Genomic DNA, 19,126 nt, shown 5'->3' with positions numbered 1-19,126 from the left:
TGATGCAGGGCTGTCACCAACATTAGGCCAGTCAGCCTTGATTTTTTCTAGATGTCTTGGACACATCCATGGACAGAGTCCACAACCTCGCTGGGCAACCCAACCCAGTGCTGCGCTACCCTCCTACAGGATTTTTTTTTCATAATGTGCAATTTGAATTTCCCAAGCTACAACTTGTGGCCATTGCCACTTATATCATCTGGCACTACCAAGAAGACTTTGGCTGCATCACCTTCATAACTGCTCTTCAAATAGATATAAGCAGAAGCCCTTAGTGTCTTCTTCCTCAGACTAAATCACTCAGCTCCCCCAGCTCCCTTTCACAGGGCTTATTCTGTGGCCCTGACCATCTTCATAGCTCTCGTTGAGATTCTCTCCAGTTTCTTCTCTCTTGAATTGTGGAGCCCAAAACTGGATGCAATATTCCAGGTGTAACCTCACTGGTGCCAAGTAGAAGGGAATAATAACTTCCCCTGATCTTCTGGCCACAGTCCTCCTAATATAGCTCATTATATGGTTTACCTTACTCAGGAACAGAGAGCACTGTTGTCTTATCTCCAACCTGGTATACACTGTTACCCTCCAGTTCTTCTCCAGCAGTTTCTTCCTAGCCTGTGTTGATGCATAGTATTATTTGCCCCAAGCTGCAGAACTTTTCACTTTTCCTTACTGAACCTCCTGAGGTTTCTTTTTGCCAAGTGTCCAAGTTTATTGCAGTTTCTTTGGATAGAGTTCTGACATTTGTCATGGCAACAGCTATTCCTCCCAGTTTAGTGTCATTTGCAAATTTCCTGAGTGCAGCCTGTGCCAGGAGAAGTAGAGTACAGAAGAAATTTGGTAGGTGTGATGTGGTCATGGAAAGGACTGCTCTTGCCATTCAAATTCTTAAAGACAATTTCAAGGTCCTGAATACTATAGATATATAACAGATTAGTTTTTTTAGGCCTTTTTGTTTGTTTGTTTTAATTACAAGAAATTAAAAAGAGGAGGGATTTAGTCTACTTCAGTTAGGAAAAAGTTTGCTGGACTAGACCTCTCTTTATTGATTGGCAATAATTTGAAGCATTGAATTGTGAGTTTGTTTCTTTTTCTTCTTAAAAGTTGTTACTTTACTCATTTATTGCAAAAAATATTAAAAAATAAAGATACTGACTACTACTCTTCTTTGAGATGAGTGATCTATATGCATGCTGTGGACACACATGGGTGAAAGCATTCAAGACCAAAAGTATTTTTGCCTTAATATTACCAGTAGAATTGTTTTAGTGCCATACAGTGTGTTTGGCAACCAAAAGCTAAGACTTGTGGAAATGCCCCAAGACTATATACAAGGTGAAAATTGTCTGATCTCAAGTGTTTGGCTACATGTATGACCATAATATGAATGAATGGTCAAAGGGATAGTAAAATTTTAGAAGATTATAAACTACTGTTTTTCTCCATCCATTACCAGGCTTCCAAGAAATACAGTTCATCCTCAATTACAGAGAAAATGTCCCACCTCCTGAATACTTCTAGCACAAGACAGTGTGTGCCTTATAGCAATTCTAGGAAAAGCTGTACCTGCCTTGGAATATCCTGTGAAACTTTTTCATTCTTGTAGCAACTGCACAAATACTAGTTATGATACCTGCATGGTGCTTTCAATCAATAATTTTTACCATTATTAGATAATGCTGTAGTCAAACTGTTTGACTTTGTTTTGTTTTGTTTTGTTTTGTTTTGTTTTGTTTTCACGTGGGACTAGTACAACTGCACCATTCCTGGAAAGAGCTTCAACTTTTTCCTGAGGATATGAAATCTTTCTTTGGCTCATCCAAACTGAAGTCTGGTCCAAAAAAACCCATGAGTAAATGTAATTTATCTGGAAGAACTGCCATGGGGCCATTAATAATCAATGACATGTTTTTACCTCCAGTCCAAAAACAGGAAGCTCGGGGCAAGACAAGCTCTCCATTCCTCTCAAATCAGGGCAGCAGTAGAAATGTGGCTTTGGACAAGACCACTTGGAGCATCAGCTTCAGTTTCTGCTGCCTCTCATAGCACGTAATAGATGTTCAGGATGCCACAGATGACTGAATATTCAGTACTGTCTACATAAAATTCATACAAAAATTTTTTCAGCTTATCATAGGAAAAGAAGGAGAACAAGAGCAGAGCTCATGCCATGAGCTCTGAAATGGCAAGGAACTTGTCAGGTGAAATAATTTAGATTAATATTGATTAGTTTAATATTGACTTAGAAGAAAAGGACAATATCACCTGGTAAACAATCCAGTTTACTTAGTAGAGCTCTTTATGTTTTCCTTGGAGATGTCCCAAGAATTGACTAGGGTAAGCTCCACTTAGTTGATTGGATCTGGCACAACTACATGCTATAGTAAACCAGCTTTTGTGTACACTGAAAATCCAGGCTACATCTAAGCTGTGAAGCTCTTATGGCCAGTTTACAAATTTTCAATGTTTATCATCAAAGTATATAATGTCTTAAAATTGAGTAATCCTGTATTTTACCTGTCTGGGGAATGGCAGGGAAGTGGTAAGTATGTAATGTGTAAGAATAATTTACAAATGAAATGAAATAAGTAATGTGGAAAAAGACAGAAAAAAGTGATCTGCTATGGGGAAGCATTGATTTAAATCCGGTATTTATATTTGTTTAAAATAAGGACATTTTAAATGCTTATCCATATCTTACAAGAATTCTTGAATCTGAAAATATAAGCAGAAAATAATCACTGGGAAAAAACAATTTCTAAGTGCTTTTTCAATATTTGTAATTTAATGGACTGTCCAAAACCAGAATACAGATGCACATAAAAATGGAAAACTTTTAATTAACTAACTCTGTAGTAAAATAGAATTACCCCTTTGTTATAAGTGAATACATTTAGGGAAAGGTTTGGATCAGAATGTAGTTTATCTGAACTATGTGGCTCAGTTTTAATCCTTTTACTTTCCTGTGACTCTTCTCTCTTTTTTTTCTTTTTTTTTTGTGCTGTTAGACTTTTTTTTTTAATTTTAATTTCAGCATTCCATTAAAAGATATCCACCTTTTTCACAATGTCATTTTTCTTATTTGCTTAGAAATGCAGAAGGGAGCCTATTCCCCATTATTATTTAAAATAACTTAAAAACCTTGGCTTCCATAGTCACTTCACTGTCACACTCATTCATGTTCTACTGTGACTGTCAGGTGCTAGTTTTGATATACAGTACAAAGCAGAAATCAAGCATAATCAAATGGTTTATGCAGCTTTTTCTGTACAACACAATTATAAATGATTTTGAATATTATACAAGGAGAGGAGAGATCAATTCATTATGCTAAACCAGGACTAGTAGTTAAAGTGATACACTACCTATTTACTTAAAATTCTATTAAAACAATATTCCTTCTGCCAGAAGATTTGACTTTGAAAAATCCATAGTTTAAACAACTATCTGAATCATATAACAAGACTCAATTACACCAGGTGGTATTGACTGATATATTTGATAATGCAATAAAGATGCCAACCCTGACAAAATTTGTTAGTTGAAAATAGGGCGAAATGCCATTTTACTGCAAAGTTAGCTAATGAAAAATATTGCTTACAGAACGATGATACCTGTCAAGTAGATTTATAGTATACGGTGTTTGGAAGATCTCAGATATTTCAAAATGATTCAAAGGCTCATGCAATAGGCAATATGACAATTGTCTTTGCAGTATAATGAACACCATAGAAAGAAGAGGGGCAAGCTCTGACATTCAGACTTGCACAGTAGTGGGATATAAGCCTTCTGTGTAGCTAAAACTCTTAAATTTAATTTGCTGCTCCTTGAGCTTATGTAGGCACTGTTATGACTGGACCACCACCCAGATGTTTTGCAGGCTCCACAGTTCAAAGAGTTTGGGGGGATTAAAGGCTGAGAGTCAGATTTGGTGAATTCAAATCCCAGCAGAAGTTTGGCAGAGGATTGAGTCAGTTCCTGGGATGCCAGCATTAATGGCTGAGGGCCAGACTCTAATCTGAGATGCATGGCACGTGTCGCCTACTATCTCTATTAAACCACATCGGTGGCTTGCACACACAACACGTAGCAGCAGATTTTCTAAAGCATGTGCTGATTCCAGTGCCATACATCTGAGTTTAAAATCTGGTCCATAAGGTATGAATATTTCTTTCTTTCTTTTTTTCAGTTGTTTGATAAAGAAATAATAAAAAAAAAGGTAAAGATATATTATCTGCACTCACCCTATTTTATCCTTCTGACTTCTTCCTTGTCTCCTATTCCCTTCCTTCCAAAGGATTCAATCTGTACCACACCAAAGACACAAAGAAATTAAAGTAATAATAGAAGTAGCACAGGAAGATTATTTTTCTTTGTTCTTTCTCCAATATATGTGGGACATGACAGGATTCTGTAAACTCACAAGTATTTACTCTTTAAGGTAATTCTGCAGTGTTGTAAAACAACATGCAAACTGCAGGCTAGAGAGAAATAAGAGAGTCAGCATAGCAAAACTCGATTAGAAAGTTTGATTTGATTATCTGTTCCTTATTTGCATCATACTGCTGTTTCACTCAGAGGTACCTGACTGGAATATTTTCACTGCACTCTGAACACAGAAACTAACGCTATCAGCAGTATGCTAGGCTGTGGCAAGTGCAACATTTTATGCTGGAACATTCGAGCACGCTAATTGCTGCTTTGAAAATTATACTCCAAACGTTTTCTTGCTTCGTTTTGTCTCTTAGTTTCAATGGAAAATGTCCAGAAAAGATGTGGTTGAGCCTGAAGATGAAAAATGGGGAGCTGAGGGACTGAAAGGTACCATGCAACTGGATTGATGCAGTGTCTTAATGTACTGGCCTTGAACTATACGAACTTTATGGTGAATGCAGCCAGATTAAGAAGAGTGAGAATCAATCAGTTTCTGATGGCTGTAAAAGTCACAGTAAAAGAGAAGATGGTTGTATATTTATTGGCTAAGAGCTACACAGAAGACACTCTTCTGCAATAATAATTAAAAAAGCTCAGCTAGAGAGGTTAGCTTGAAAAACAAGGAACAAAAACACCTGAACTTTCTGTTCTTAGAAGAAAGCCCATTAGTTGAATGATTGATTTTGTGCTTAACTTCTTTTATCTTTTTTTTCCTTTTTCCCAGCATGTATTTTTCCTCTTGTTCTCTACGTAACATGCAACACCCCGAAGTATTTTTAGTGACTAGAAACTTAGCGTAAATTAGGGGTGATGGGGGGAGTAGGAGGCTAATTAAAACTCCTGTAGTATTGAATTTCACTTTCAGTAAGCTACTTTTAACCTTCACCTTCTAGCAGGATAGGTGCCGGAAATTATAGTGCCTTTACGTATCTTTTAAATAAAAGGAAGAATCTGTTTACACTGTATGTCAAATTTTAAAGTCGTATCCCCATTTCATTGATACATGCCCACCAAAAAGAAATCACAAATTTCAAGAAAATGACCCCCCCACACACACTTCTGAGGTGTTGTAACAAAGAACACTCTTTACAGTCACTTGTCCCCCCTTTGCATAAGCCTCCGTCTTGCACACTAAGATCATATATAATGTAGATGAGATTGCTAGGGCCAGGAATCTTAATTTATTTATTGTATATGTGTAATGCCAGCCACCTCCTGTTTTCATTATACCAATCTAATGCCAGCCATTTCCTGTTTTCATTAGACCATTGTAATGCTAGACTCCTACTGTTCTCATTAGTGCAGGACTGTGTAATGGCAACCACCTCATGTTTTCATTATAACAAAACTGTATGGTGCCAGCTGCCACTTATTTTACTTTACAGAATAGCATCTGAATGTAGTCCATACTCTTTCCAAGAGACGATATGCAGAGATGTCAAGGACCTTTGTTCTCTAAGGCCCCGCAGAAAATGTTGGGAAACACCCTTTCTGACTAATTTTTCACTAGAAGAACCACAAGGAAAGTGTATAAAATATACAGAGAAGACATTAAAGGCTGGTAAAAGCATTAAAATGTTGTGGAACACAGCTAAATTCTAGCAACTGCACAGAACCCAATTTCTGATCCATAATCTGCCTAGGCTTCGAAAAGAAGATAAAAAGGTGGCTGTAGTCATTCAAGGTCTGGATTGGGCTTCTAGAGAAATCTAAGTCAAATTCCCAGCTCCATCACATGTTACCTGTGTAGACTGTGACCTGTAAATTCTCTGAATCTTATTACTCCAGCTGTGACTGGTCTGGGGATAATAAGATTTTCTCTCTCCAAAACATGGGATTGTCTGTTTTGTTTTGTTTTTGTAAACCCTTTGAAATAGGAATTATTTCAATACCTAGCTGTCTAATGCTTCAAAAGTAGCTGTGACTCCTTCTTTCAAGGTCTTCAAGTCCTGTTGTAATTCTATTAACTAATACTGCTTTACTTCCTATGACACAAACACCTGGCATTGAGAGAAGATCCTAAAAGTGTAACTTCACTGAAAGCTGGAAGGGTTCTAAGAGGTGCAGTTACTTTGTGGTTACATTGCAAATGTAGTCTAATCTATGTGACTATTTTACTATTAGATTTGTAGTAGGTACCGGAATGAATGAGTAAAACTTTAAGAGGAATAAAACTCTGAGATATTGTGAAAATATTTTTGAGTAAACTTTTTAATCTAAACATTTAGGTTTTTGCTGATATTAAACACTATAGATCTCAAAAAGAAACCTATGGCATTGCTCTGTAAACACTACATAATAATAATTATTGGCTGGGGGCGGGGGTGGGGGGTGGCCCTAGGTCTATAATGTATGCATAAACTAGGTTTTAGTCATGAGGCAGAACTTACCCATACATCTGCTCTCTCAGTTCTAAAGCATTGGGAGCCTGAAGTGCTTAATATCAAGACCGGATAAAATACCACAGTGAAGGCCTTTATTCTGTACCTGACCAAAATTATCAGTTCCACACAGTGACTTTAGTTTTAATTATTCATGTGATTCCAGCTTGTCATGTTTTATCTGTTGTATGTTTTAATGATTTATAGCTTCACTGTAGCTTGTGAGGAGAGGAAGAAAGCTCTGTGGACAGGTACCATGAAAATAAAATTTCACTGTTATTATAAATACTGGTACTCATATTCATTTCTGTGGAAGAAAACAGCTCTTCAGAAGTATTTTTGTTCTACACTTCCCGGCTTGATGGAAAAGTTGTGGTTTCATGAAAAGAAAAGTGCTCTTTGTCATTCTCAGATTGCTGTATTATTAACATCACTGAATAGAGTAATTGACAGATGTGTATAAGTTTTGTTAAAATGATTAAAAGCTCTGCAAATCATAACCTGTCAGTGTTCCCTGGGAAACAAAGACCTTTCCATCTGTTAGGGGACTCAGTAAATGAGTGTAATGAGTCACCTTTAAAATGACAGCTGTCACCCCTAGGATTTGAGCCTTGAAGCAAGTGTAAAAATATAATGAAAGACATAAATTGTCAAGCAAAAATATCCTTAATTTGTTCTTGTTTTGATCACCTTACTGTGGGCAGGGAGTAATAGTTTGTGATCTCTAGTGCTTGGATGAGGTCCAAGTTGATAGGAAGAAAGTTATGTTTAGTGATGTTACAGTTTGATAAGACACTATATGTCTTTGCACATTTTCTGTCACAGTCTTCACAATGAATAAAATTTTATAAGGATGGTGGCATGTGATAGCAGCACATTTGAAAATTACTTCTTCTGAACTGTGAAAGCCCAATAAAACTGGAAATGAGGGACACTGAAACGGGGAGGGGGGGGTGGTATAAAAATGGTTCACCTTTTATGCTCTTCCGCTTCAATATTTAAGATGTTTTAGTAAAGGTAAGTGATTTGTTGCTCCTTTGCTTGTATCATTGATTCCCCTTTCTGATACGTTATGTGAAGTAGGGCAGGTGGAGTCATAACATTTTCTGTGAAATAAAATGCAAATTTTGCTATGCAAATGGACCATTAAGAACTAAATTAGATTGAGCAGCAGTGGTAAATCAGCAATTATATTGTGTTTGTGTGTGTTTCTTTTTTTATATATAGCAGGATTCCAGCACACATAAAATCCAACAAGTCTCCAACACATGTTGTGGATGGTAACGCTAGTCACCACTAGAAGAGAAATCCTAGGGCTGATGATGTGCATTACTGAAGCTGGTATACTCTTTACTGCCACTTTGATGCAGTCTTTAAAGCTGAGGATGCTGAGCAAAATGCTTTGGGTCGGCTGGTAACACAGTATATTAATTACCACTCATAATAATTTCTATTTTTACATAATTGTTGCATATTTGTGCATGTTATGCCAAATAAAATCCTCAGTCTGGACTGGTGATTGTGATTAATATTTATGCTGCAGTTAAAATGTACATACTTTTAGCTCCACCGATGTCTCGATTATTTATAAAATGAAACAAAAATAATAATTAAAAAAATCCCCACACTGAGCAAACAGGTGGTTCTTTGAATACAATTCTAACTGAATTTTATCAGGCTGCAAAAAATGCACTCTGTGCTAACCAACACATGGGTGGAACAAGGATTGGTCTTTCTTCAGACCACACTTCACGGCTTAGAAATGTGGACTAATATTTTCTTGCATTTGCCTTACAAATACTCAGGTTGAAGGGAATAAAGCGAATGAGGAGAGCTGGCATCCTCTTAAAAGAAGCTATGGGATTCGAGATTTGGCAGCAGCACCTGGTGACTCCTCACTGTTGAATGTTGTCATTGCCTGTGGAAGCTTGGATTGCATCCAGGCAGGAGGTGAGGTGAACAGCACCTTAGACTAGAGGAATTATCAGTTATCAGCAGAGCTGTCTCAGTTTTACATTCTTGATCCCACATTAAGCTTGGCAAATCTCCAGGAAAGCTTTTCAAACAAGAGCACTCGATTCAGATGACCTCCAATCTTTCCTACCTATCTCACTGTTACAATAACAAGTTGGGACCCTGGTATTTCACCTGACATAAGAGTTAAGGACTGCTAGTCTGCTGGAAACACCATATTCTCTGTCCTCCACTATGTTGAATTCTGCCTCTAACCATAAAGACTTTTGCAGTTGCAGTGCTTTTAAGTTTTAGCAATTCTGTGAAGATTATTTATAAGTGTTGGGGAATTAACCTTTTAAAAAAGGGAATTTCTTTGGAAATTAAAGCACTGAATGTACTTGCTAGCATACTTTTGTTTTTAGCTGGCTTTCTTGATCTTCCATTCATCTCTTCTATTTTAGTCTACTATACCTGTTGTATTTAGAAGAGAATGGTTGTATATTCACAGTCATTAACAGCATTACTCAGCTGAGGTATAGAGGAATAGGTGTTCATGAGCAAAGCTATATTTACCATTTTTCCTATACATTTCTTCTTTTTCTTTTGAGTTCTTTACTTGGAGATTATTTTTTTTTAAGACTTTTAAAAAAATAAAGTGTTCTTTTTCCTTCTAAAGGTTTGCTGTGTCTTATATTTGAGATGCACAAAAATATAAAGTCAACTGAACAAATCCACTTTCTACCCATATTTCATTCCCAAACAAGTCAACAGATTCTGCTAAGGTAGCATTGGAACTCTGGGTAGCATACCTGGGAGCGAGGTTCACTCACAGTGGTGCATGGAGGTAGAGAAGTTATTACGGAAGCATATTACCAATCTCTCTAGTTTTCTCCAAAACAAAAAAGCACAATAGAGGACAAGGGACTGGATTGTCCCTTTTTCTGGAGCTCTCTACTACCAGAAACCTTGAACTTCAATGGTTTTAAGAAGTTTGTCTTGTGGTCAAAGATAAAGGCTTATTAACAGTTGCTAATTTCTCTTCTAAATCTCTTATAACGGTACCTTAACACTATTAAGATAATTTCACGTGTATTCTTTTCTATTTTATTTACTGTATTCACTTCATCTTTTATAAATCCTTATTAAATTAGATAGGACAGTGGCTTATATTCATTTTGTTTTCCATTTACGATGAGACACAAGGCAATAGAAAATCAGTCCTATGGCCAATATTTCTTTAAGCATAGAAAGTCAAAGGGTATTCTAAATCAATACAAACTGTCGTCTGGTCTAGGACAGACACTAAACATATACTGATAATGACATATTTATGATCTATGCTATATTTAGAAGATACAAAATATACCAGTTATACAGAATATATATATCAACTATTGTGATTCTCTCATATTTTCAGTAAAAAAAATCATTAAGAAAAAGTAATTTTCAATAAGGATGTTTACTTACTAGGGAAACACCTTGATTTAGAGCTGACCTCTATTGAATGTGATATTCCTGTTAACAGGATTGCGTATTGAACTTACAATAGTAAATGAAGAATTGGTTCATAAAAGGCAAAAAGTGTTTTAAATGGAAAATAAAAATCTTGGGTTTTTTACATTATACCAACTTTAATATGACAAAATTTTAAAATAAGTAGAATTTTAAGAAATAAATGGAGATCTTACTTAAAATGTTATTATTAATATGTATTAATTATATGGTATAAAATGTGAAAAAACTTTGAAGTCATGAAGACTCTCTCCTCAGTGTAAGTAAATTTGCAACTTAAAGTATTTTAAATGGACTTGACTTTACACAGTTAGGAGTAAACTTGTAAGAAAAGGAGGGAGTGGTGACTGTCCTGAAAGGGGTACTTGCAAAAATCATTATCGCATGTAGCATCACAGAAAATGTCTTCTGTGAACTGTGCTGTAAAAGGGTTTAATAAAAAGATGCATGGAAAATTTTGCTTTAGATGTTAATAACAGAAATAGATAAATGTCATTTTCTGATGGTCAGACAGATATGGTATTTCCATTTTAATGTTGATCCCAGCCTAGTAATCCATTTTCATCACTTTCAAATTAAACCACTGAAAAGAGTTCTGCATGTGATTGCCCCTAAAAAGCTGGAAAAATTGCAGCCATTACAAAATGTAATTGCAAATTTGTTGAGGAGTATTTCTTCTTGCAGAGGTATTACAAATATATTTTCTGAACTCCAATAGCAATCAACTGATTTCCAGATACAACTTAAATGTTGTTTTTTAACTTGGAAAAAGTTGAATGTCAAGGACAGGATAACTGACTGATTGATTCCCTAGTTCGCTGATAGCAGGTCAGTAGGTGCACTTTAATAAGATTTCTATAGACTTAACTTTCAAGGCACTAAAAGGAAAATGTTTTCAGAGATGGAATTTTAATTATTCTATTTCAGTAGGTCACAATCTAAATGTATCATCCAACAATCTATGTTTCAAGGCCTGTCTACTGTCTTGCTCCTTGCCAAGATAAATCACAGAATGTTTATGGACATTTTAGAGTCTTGTCCAAATAAAAAGTAATACCTCCAGCCTAAACAACCTACAGGAAAGGTGCACATGTCAGAACATTGTTTTCATTTGTAAACCTATCAAAGGGTCCCTGAGTTGACTAGCATATATTTATTAAAACAAACAAGCAAAAAAATAGAAAGATAATTTAAAAACAAATCAGTATCCCAACCACAGAAAAATGCTTCCCCGAAACTTGAACTGAAGATATTTGTGAGCCAGGCACTACTGGGGATCATCAGTAATAAATAAACTGAGATATTTTATTGTCTTTTCTGAGTCATAACATTTGCATTATGAAATATACATCTCAGAAAATTCTAAGATGGGTCATTAATTCCCTGATCCATTTCTACATGCACTACTGATACTAAGGTGACCTTTCACAATTCAAGCTACATATGCAGCAGGGAGCCATCCTTTATTTCTCCTGGAGAAATTTCATTTTTAGGGAAACATAACTAACTGAAGAAATAAGTTTTCAGCTGCTTTCATGTCTTAGACTCAATAAAGGATGAGGATAGGATCTTTATTCCATGAGTGAACACCCTGAAACAGTTATATGTGGTTGGCTTAAATGAGATCTAAGAATCTCTGTTTGATAGACTGGCCACTTTCCAAATGAGAAATCAATGACTGTATTCTGGGTAAAGAAAAGCCAGGATGGTTTATGACTTGTTCTACATATACTGTGGAGCCAGCCAAGCTCTGAATTACACACAGTTGAAGACAGCAAGACAGCAACATCCCATGTCCAATGAGGCCTTCAGCAGCATAAGGTACATTCTGGCAGGACTCTGCACAGACAGTGGCTTGCTAAATTTTGGAATTCAGCCTGTAGAAAGACAAATATATGTAGCAGGAAGAAGGGAAGAAAGCAACAGGGGTTTTCTGTGTCTAGGATAGTCAGCTAATTAGATGCAGGCTGGTTTTCTTTCTGGCAAAGAGTCTTGCAGAAAACATGCGATGGGTAAATGGTAATTCTGTCTGCAGGACTGGCCCATATCTTCATAATACCTGCCATATTCTGAAAAATCGAAAACTCAATTTAGTTGTCAAAAGCAATGCCTTGAAATGCCTTTTTTTTTAAATTATGGGTTTAAAAAAAAATCCAGTGTGGAGACTTTACGCTATTTGGTATGCCACTGTTACATCACACAGGAGCAAACAGAAAGGGCCACATACTCTGAAGAAGTCATCATGATGCTCAGACAGAACACTTCTTAATAAAAAAGAAAAAAGAAAAAAAAAGGTCTAACAGAAGTAGTAAATTATAACAACATCCTCAAAGAACCAGACATAAGAGAGCCATATTTTTTCCCCAGTGTTTTGTCATGTTGTTTACAGCAACATGAATGAAATTATTTACCTCGAATACTCAGGACTCTGAGAAAGATACATTTTTAAAAACTTTACATCCTTTAGAATTTTTTTTCCACTTGTACACACAGGCAGTGTTTTGATCTTTCATGTTGGGCTGACAGCCTTTGAGAACTTACACCCTCATTTATAATGCTTTTGGTGAACTCACACCAGTGTACTAAACCAAACTATCCTTTATTCATCTCCATATTTCTGTGAGCAAATAACAGCCTGTAGGGATTCAGCACATCAGCTGTTTAAAAGATAAACCTACCCAGCTTGATGAAAACTCTCCATCACCTTCCTGTTGAGAGAAAACGGTTACACATTTCTAATAAATGAAGCAGGAACTGTCATTTTTTTGGCAAACTGATAACTAGCTGTAACAGCCGCATTGCCACAAGTTGCTTTTCCAAAGTAATTACCATCAGGCTCCCTGTGGTATGCAGTGTTTAACACATTTCTTCTGTGTTAATGAATGCAAAAGCAGGCAACACCACTATTAGTAATTGCTTTTTATTCGTAGTCCTCATTTTCCAGATAGGTCACATTAAACACAGCCATTAAACAATAGCGGTTGAGATAATCCATACAATGTATGCTGCTTTTGTTTGTTTTTTGTGTCATTCACCAGTCACTTGGTGCAACTTTGAGCCATATGGGAAGATAGGGGCTGATAAATGTGAATTGCCAACCTGTAGCACAATTGGGCCAGAGAAGTCAAAACCTTAATCAGGTTTCATTCAATTACACTTCAAATCAACAAATCTTGATAGCCAAAACTGCCATTTGAATTAATGCACTAATAATCACTGCCTGATGTCAAAAGAATGTAATTAAACAATAATGAGTGGGCATATATTATGCTAGGCTTCAGACTATTTCTTGACCTCAGCAATTTCCCTTCCATTAGGCAACAAACAGCTTGAAAGCTTGTTTGAATGATGCATCTTGTTCCACTGTGAGCAAATGCTTGACTTCTAGGGGTAACTTTGACTGGGAAGCTTGTATACTCAAATGGCAAATCAAAATTCAGGATAATCTCTTTCCTGATGAGTATGCCAAGAAAGAAAGAAAGAAAGAAAAAAGTCTGATTTGACTCCTGATTTGATTGGACAACCATTTAAGGAACTCCCAGTTATTTGCTGTCATTAATAAAAAAATATATAGAATGCCTTCCTCTCTACTCACAGTGTACAGTACTATTTTATTAGTTACTTAACATGCTTTCCCTTACATCAGCCATTCTCTTTATGTGGTGGATATTTTCTTTCAGTTTTATAAAACATGTGCATAAAGAATGAAAGAAATAACTCATAAGATTCATTGTTCATTGCTGTCTCTGTCTCTAGTGGTAATAGCAGAGATACTGAGAAGTAAAAAAGCTGTATTTTACTTCTTTTGTGCATGGTACTTCCTTCATACATCATCATGTTAATTTTGACTGAACCAGGAAAAGTCACATCTGCTGGTTTATTGGTTCTTTATGTATCAATCCTAAATTGCGAAACAGATTTTATAAGCTGGGATATCCTTGTTGGAAGCAGTATGCCAGAGATCTACAACACAGGACAATTGTCAACCAAACTAAATAAAAGCAAGATTTCCCAAACTCATCTATAAAGCTGTGAGTCATGAATTCTGAATTACCTTAGAGTGGTAAATAAATAATCACTACTAAATACAGATAATGTGTTAAACAGCTAAAGCTAGTAAATCACTAGGGACAGAGAGCCTTAAAGTAAATTCCTCTTACATTGGCACAGCCCTTTCTCAGAATGTTGTGTTTTATGTCTTCAGACACATACAATGAATTGTACAATTGGTTACTCAGTGTTAAAATCATTTATAAAGTACACAAATCTCCATCACTTGACTGCATTTAAATACTGGCTTAGATTTTGCTGAATAATGGGTCTCACTGGCAGAGCTAAAGACTTGGTGCACAGACACTGAAGTGATGGGCACCACGGAAATATACGTATAAGAGACTGATCAAACAATAAGAAATCCTCTCCACTATGGAATTTCAAGCTATCAAGCTATCAAGCAAAATCAATCCTGGGTCTCCTGGCTGAAAAGAAGAAGAAAAAAAAAATTGTAGAACACAGACAACACCACATTTTAGATACATAAATTGTCCAAAACATGGAGAGTAGCTTGATAAACATGTACAAGATCCTTTGTTCACACATAGTTGTAGACTTTCTTAACAGCAGGAGCTAAGAGCAAACTTTCAGAATGGGTGTCTCCAACAACCAAAGACAATTCATTGTAGGACTGACTAGTTAAGATCACCCTTTAACAGAAATCCCAACATCAAAACCAGCTGTTGGTCAACTTACTTTCTTGAATTGATGAAAAGTATTGCTTTGTGGGACTTGAGACTGCCAACCTGAATTAAATAACCTCTTTTATATATGTTTGTATAATACAGCTTAAATTTAACATAACCCAGACACTGTTTTTAAACAATGTGTCATAGTGGTATGTCCAACAGAGTAAGTGAAGTATATAAGGGGCAAATGCTGGGCTAAATTTCTTTTCTTCTGATGCTTTTTTGTTCTTTTGTTTCATTTTGAATGTGCGTTGCTGCTATTTCTTAACTTTCATCTGAAGGTAATTTTGAATTTTTCAAATGCAATAGAAACATCCTTAGAATAAATAATAATAAAAAAGTAGAAATTATCTCCCAAGATGTTCTACAAATAGTTTTCAGAACAACTGAAAACAAAACTAAAACCAACGCCCCCAAATAAGCAGCCTATACCTAGAACTTCATTAAGCAATTGCACTTTCTAAAGAATCTGATAAAATGCTGCTCATGCCACATTGGCACTGACAGGTTTTTCAGCTCTCTGAACTTAATAGCAAAACTTTGAAAATGGTGTTAGCAGTTAAGAAGTCAACCAAATATCCTACATTAAACAGGCTGGCTGCATGTGTTTGGAAAATAAGAAGGAGGTTCCAGGTGTTGGTTCAAGTGTAATTGTTGTTATTAAACATGGGTTTGCAATAAAAGCTTCTACAAGGACTTGCACATAATCATGACTGATGGATGTATTTGTAGGCCGTTCAGTTAGCTCCATCAGCTCACTCAAACACATTTTGAACAGATTATGTACTGCAGTACTTCGTAGACCATACATTAAACAAGAGACTTTGCTCTGAGGCGCTGCTTCCCACAATCCATGGGGAAAAGGAAGCAGGAAAAAACAAAACTCATAGAGTTCGACAGCTACCGAGGCAACACTTGCCATTTACAATATAAGCCCAAATATTTTTGCAACACAACTATATATTAATTTAATAAAATACACAATATAGCTCTTATACACTCAACATTTTGGCTCATATGCACTGAATCTGCAATAAATCAATAAAAATATGTCATTTGATGTAAACACACTGAATCTTCTTACATTTGCACATTTAAATGATCATGTGATTTGTGTGGATGTCTAAGACATTTTCACCTTCCTGAGCTATTTTAGTGTCCACAAATGAATAAAAAAGTGTTAATAATGTTATTTTGTGTATTACCCTTAAAGGTAACTTTTTTTTTTCCAAACTTTTCTTTTACTTCAGGTTTGTTTAAAACTTACCGCTAGATATTTAAAGTTTGTTGGACACTAAAATGCTAAATAGATATTAAAATCTTTTTTTTTTTCTTTTTATCAAGTGAATTAGCTTATGTGTGTGCAGGACAAAATGAACTACATCATTTTACATTTAACCTTAATATGATATGAGGTGTTTTACTAATGATCAGGATATGTTTTGCTAAATAATGATCTGGAATGTCTTTTTTTTTTTTTTCTTATTCTTTTTTTTTTTTTTTCATTTCTGTGGCAGATAACTTTGTACATAAATGTTTACCACAAATGAATGTTAATGTTTGGTGTCGCTTGGACTATTACAAGAACTCTTTTTTAGGACTTTCAGTAGAAGCCTATGGTGACTGCTGGAAATCCACCACAGATCAGAATTATTCAACCCTGTTTTTCTTGGGGTTTATACGTAAACAGTAAAGTCAGCATCAGCTATTGAGGACAGTCTTAAAGTATCAGACGTATTTCGATTCCACCTTTCTCACACCTTCCTAACAGATTGTCAAAATGGCACCATCTTTCCTTCTTTCTTTCAGTTCTTAATGTACTTCACTCTGTCCTAATGAAAGTTTGGTCAAAATGAAACCAGTGTTATCTGTCAAAAAGAAAGAGCAGTGAAAAGAACATACTTGTGGGCACTTCAGATGTTCACTAAAAGCCTTAAAGCAGCATTGGTCTTCCTTCATTTCTGTAAATCTGTTACAACCAGGGGATTTTTATGTTATTTTATTTTTTAATCAGCAGAAGAGGAACGTAACTGCCAGCCTGTCCTACTTTCCCCCTCACTTTCTCACGGCCACAGGGTCGCTTCCCCGACAGTCCTGCAAGAGCTTGTCGATTTCTCTCACGACTTCCTCGGCATCCACCGACTCCCTGCCTAGATCCCGGGCTGAACGGTCCAACTGCTCCAGAACAGAGTCCATCTCGCTCGAGTCTCGGCTCACTCGGGAATGTACATCGGCAAAGGCCCTGGCCATCTGATCTGACGCAATGAACGGGGGAGCGTCTTTTGACTGTTTACTAGGCGATAGGTACTGACTGTCAGTTGACAAGTACTGGCTGCTTGGTTCAGCCAAGGCTCCTGATTTCACTTCACAGCCATCCAGTGGTCCTTTTGTTGAGGTGCAAGGCTCAATGCATGTCTTGGTTGGGCTGCTCGATGCTGAGGGAACCTCCTGAAGCAGAGGACTCAGGGCACGTTTGGCTTTTAAGTAAGGTTTAACATTGGCAATGAGAATAGTGTGCTCTCTCTTGTCTTTCCCAAATGTACAAAAAGTCTTTTTCCCAGTGGGATTCACAGTTTCGTAAGTCTCAGTCTCAACATTAGTTTCAACTGTGGGTACAAAGAGATTTGTGCGATAATCTGCATTCTCAGCCTGGCTGGCTGTAGGAAACTGTGGCATCCAACACCTGTCAGAATGACCAAGCACTCTGCATTCATCTGTACAGTTAACACATTCTTCTTGGTCTGTAAAACAAAGGAGAAAAATAAAAACTCTAATTATAAGTGGATTTCTTTAAACTAACAGAGAGTCTATGATCAACCTGTGGCGGGCTTACTTGACATCTGATTTCTTAACTATGGAGAAAGAAGAAGGTTATAACTAAAATATTTCAGAAGGATTGCATAAACCAACTAGTTGAGACAATAGATTTATTTAACTCTATTCTCTAGGTATTAAAACATTCACACAGCCCAAAGGAAGTAAAAAGGGGTCATTAGAGAATCATTCTCAGTGGAACTGAGCTTCATCTGTAAACTAATCTGCTGTAGAAATCTGTTAGGCTTTGTTCTGTACAACTCATCCTAGAAAATAGTGAACAGTACTTAAGGAACTCAAAAGGCATTATCAGGATCAAAAATTTCAAATCAAATAACTCAGCAATGGCTGCCTTTCTGGAAATACAAACATCATAAAAATCAGCAAGCTGGGTTTTCGGTTTTGTCACCTCTATTTCATTTGTAATTGTTATGTTGTGTGACAGCCACAAAATAAAAAGGTTTTCTTAAAAAGCCTACTTTTCCTGCTGAGAGCAGAGAACTAGAATTTTCCATCAGTATGCATTAAATATAAGCTTGTCAAAAAGCACATATTGCAATTTTATTAGACATGAGTATGGATCATGTAATCAGTTTTCCCCTTTTTTGTTTTGGTGCAAGTAAGTGAAAATGGATTTGATCAATACATACAATTTGGAAGAATGACAAACCGTGACACACTATTTGAACTGATAATGTTTTCAGACAGGATTTCTTATTCTTATTTCTTTCAAAGAATATAGTTAAATAAGATTTTTTTTTATTCACTACATTTTTAGAACATAAATTTCAATACTTCCTGTTCTATAATTCAGTTCAAAGTTCAGTTCAGTTCAAAACTCTGCTTTAAAAACCTTAGTTTGTCTGTCATTTTACACTAATATAATATGTTTGGACTGCCATTCCTCATTTTATAATTGTATACATGATTCCAACTCAATATCAGGAAGCTGAAAAATTCCAGAAATATCCCTTAAATCTGTGTTTTAGAAATGCTTAAACCTGATGCAAATTACCTTCTTTTTCTCCTTCATTTTCTCAGTACTCTCTAGCTAATATAGATAAAATAAACCCTTTTTAGCATCTCTAGGTTTGGGTCAATATACGCTGATCTTAAACCATTAAGTATTTCAACCCACAAAATGGGAAGATGAGATTTAAATCTTCGTTCTGCTTGAGGAATTTAGTATGTACAAAATGCTTGGAATTTCAATTGGACAAAAAAAAAAGAGTATGTATTTATATGCAAGATATACATGAATTTATGAATTTAATGAATTTATATGAATGA

At 36.0% G+C, this 19,126-nt stretch overlaps 1 protein-coding gene across 1 annotated transcript in view; it reads right to left on the bottom strand.

The window, feature by feature from the left end:
- Positions 1 to 13,184: 13,184 nt before the first annotated feature.
- Positions 13,185 to 19,126, bottom strand: part of PCDH17 (protocadherin 17) — an 86,686-nt gene continuing 80,744 nt past the window's right edge. The window contains exon 4 of the mRNA XM_067292600.1: positions 13,185 to 17,763. Within this exon, the coding sequence (XP_067148701.1) occupies positions 17,078 to 17,763 (686 nt within the window). The 3' untranslated portion in view covers positions 13,185 to 17,077. The remainder of the gene's footprint in view (positions 17,764 to 19,126) is intronic.

Source organism: Apteryx mantelli, chromosome 1, assembly GCF_036417845.1.
Source record: "Apteryx mantelli isolate bAptMan1 chromosome 1, bAptMan1.hap1, whole genome shotgun sequence".
NCBI classification, from domain to species: Eukaryota; Metazoa; Chordata; class Aves; order Apterygiformes; family Apterygidae; genus Apteryx; species Apteryx mantelli.
The sequence above is the reverse complement of the archived record's forward strand: the minus strand, read 5'-3'. Positions and strand labels throughout refer to the sequence as shown.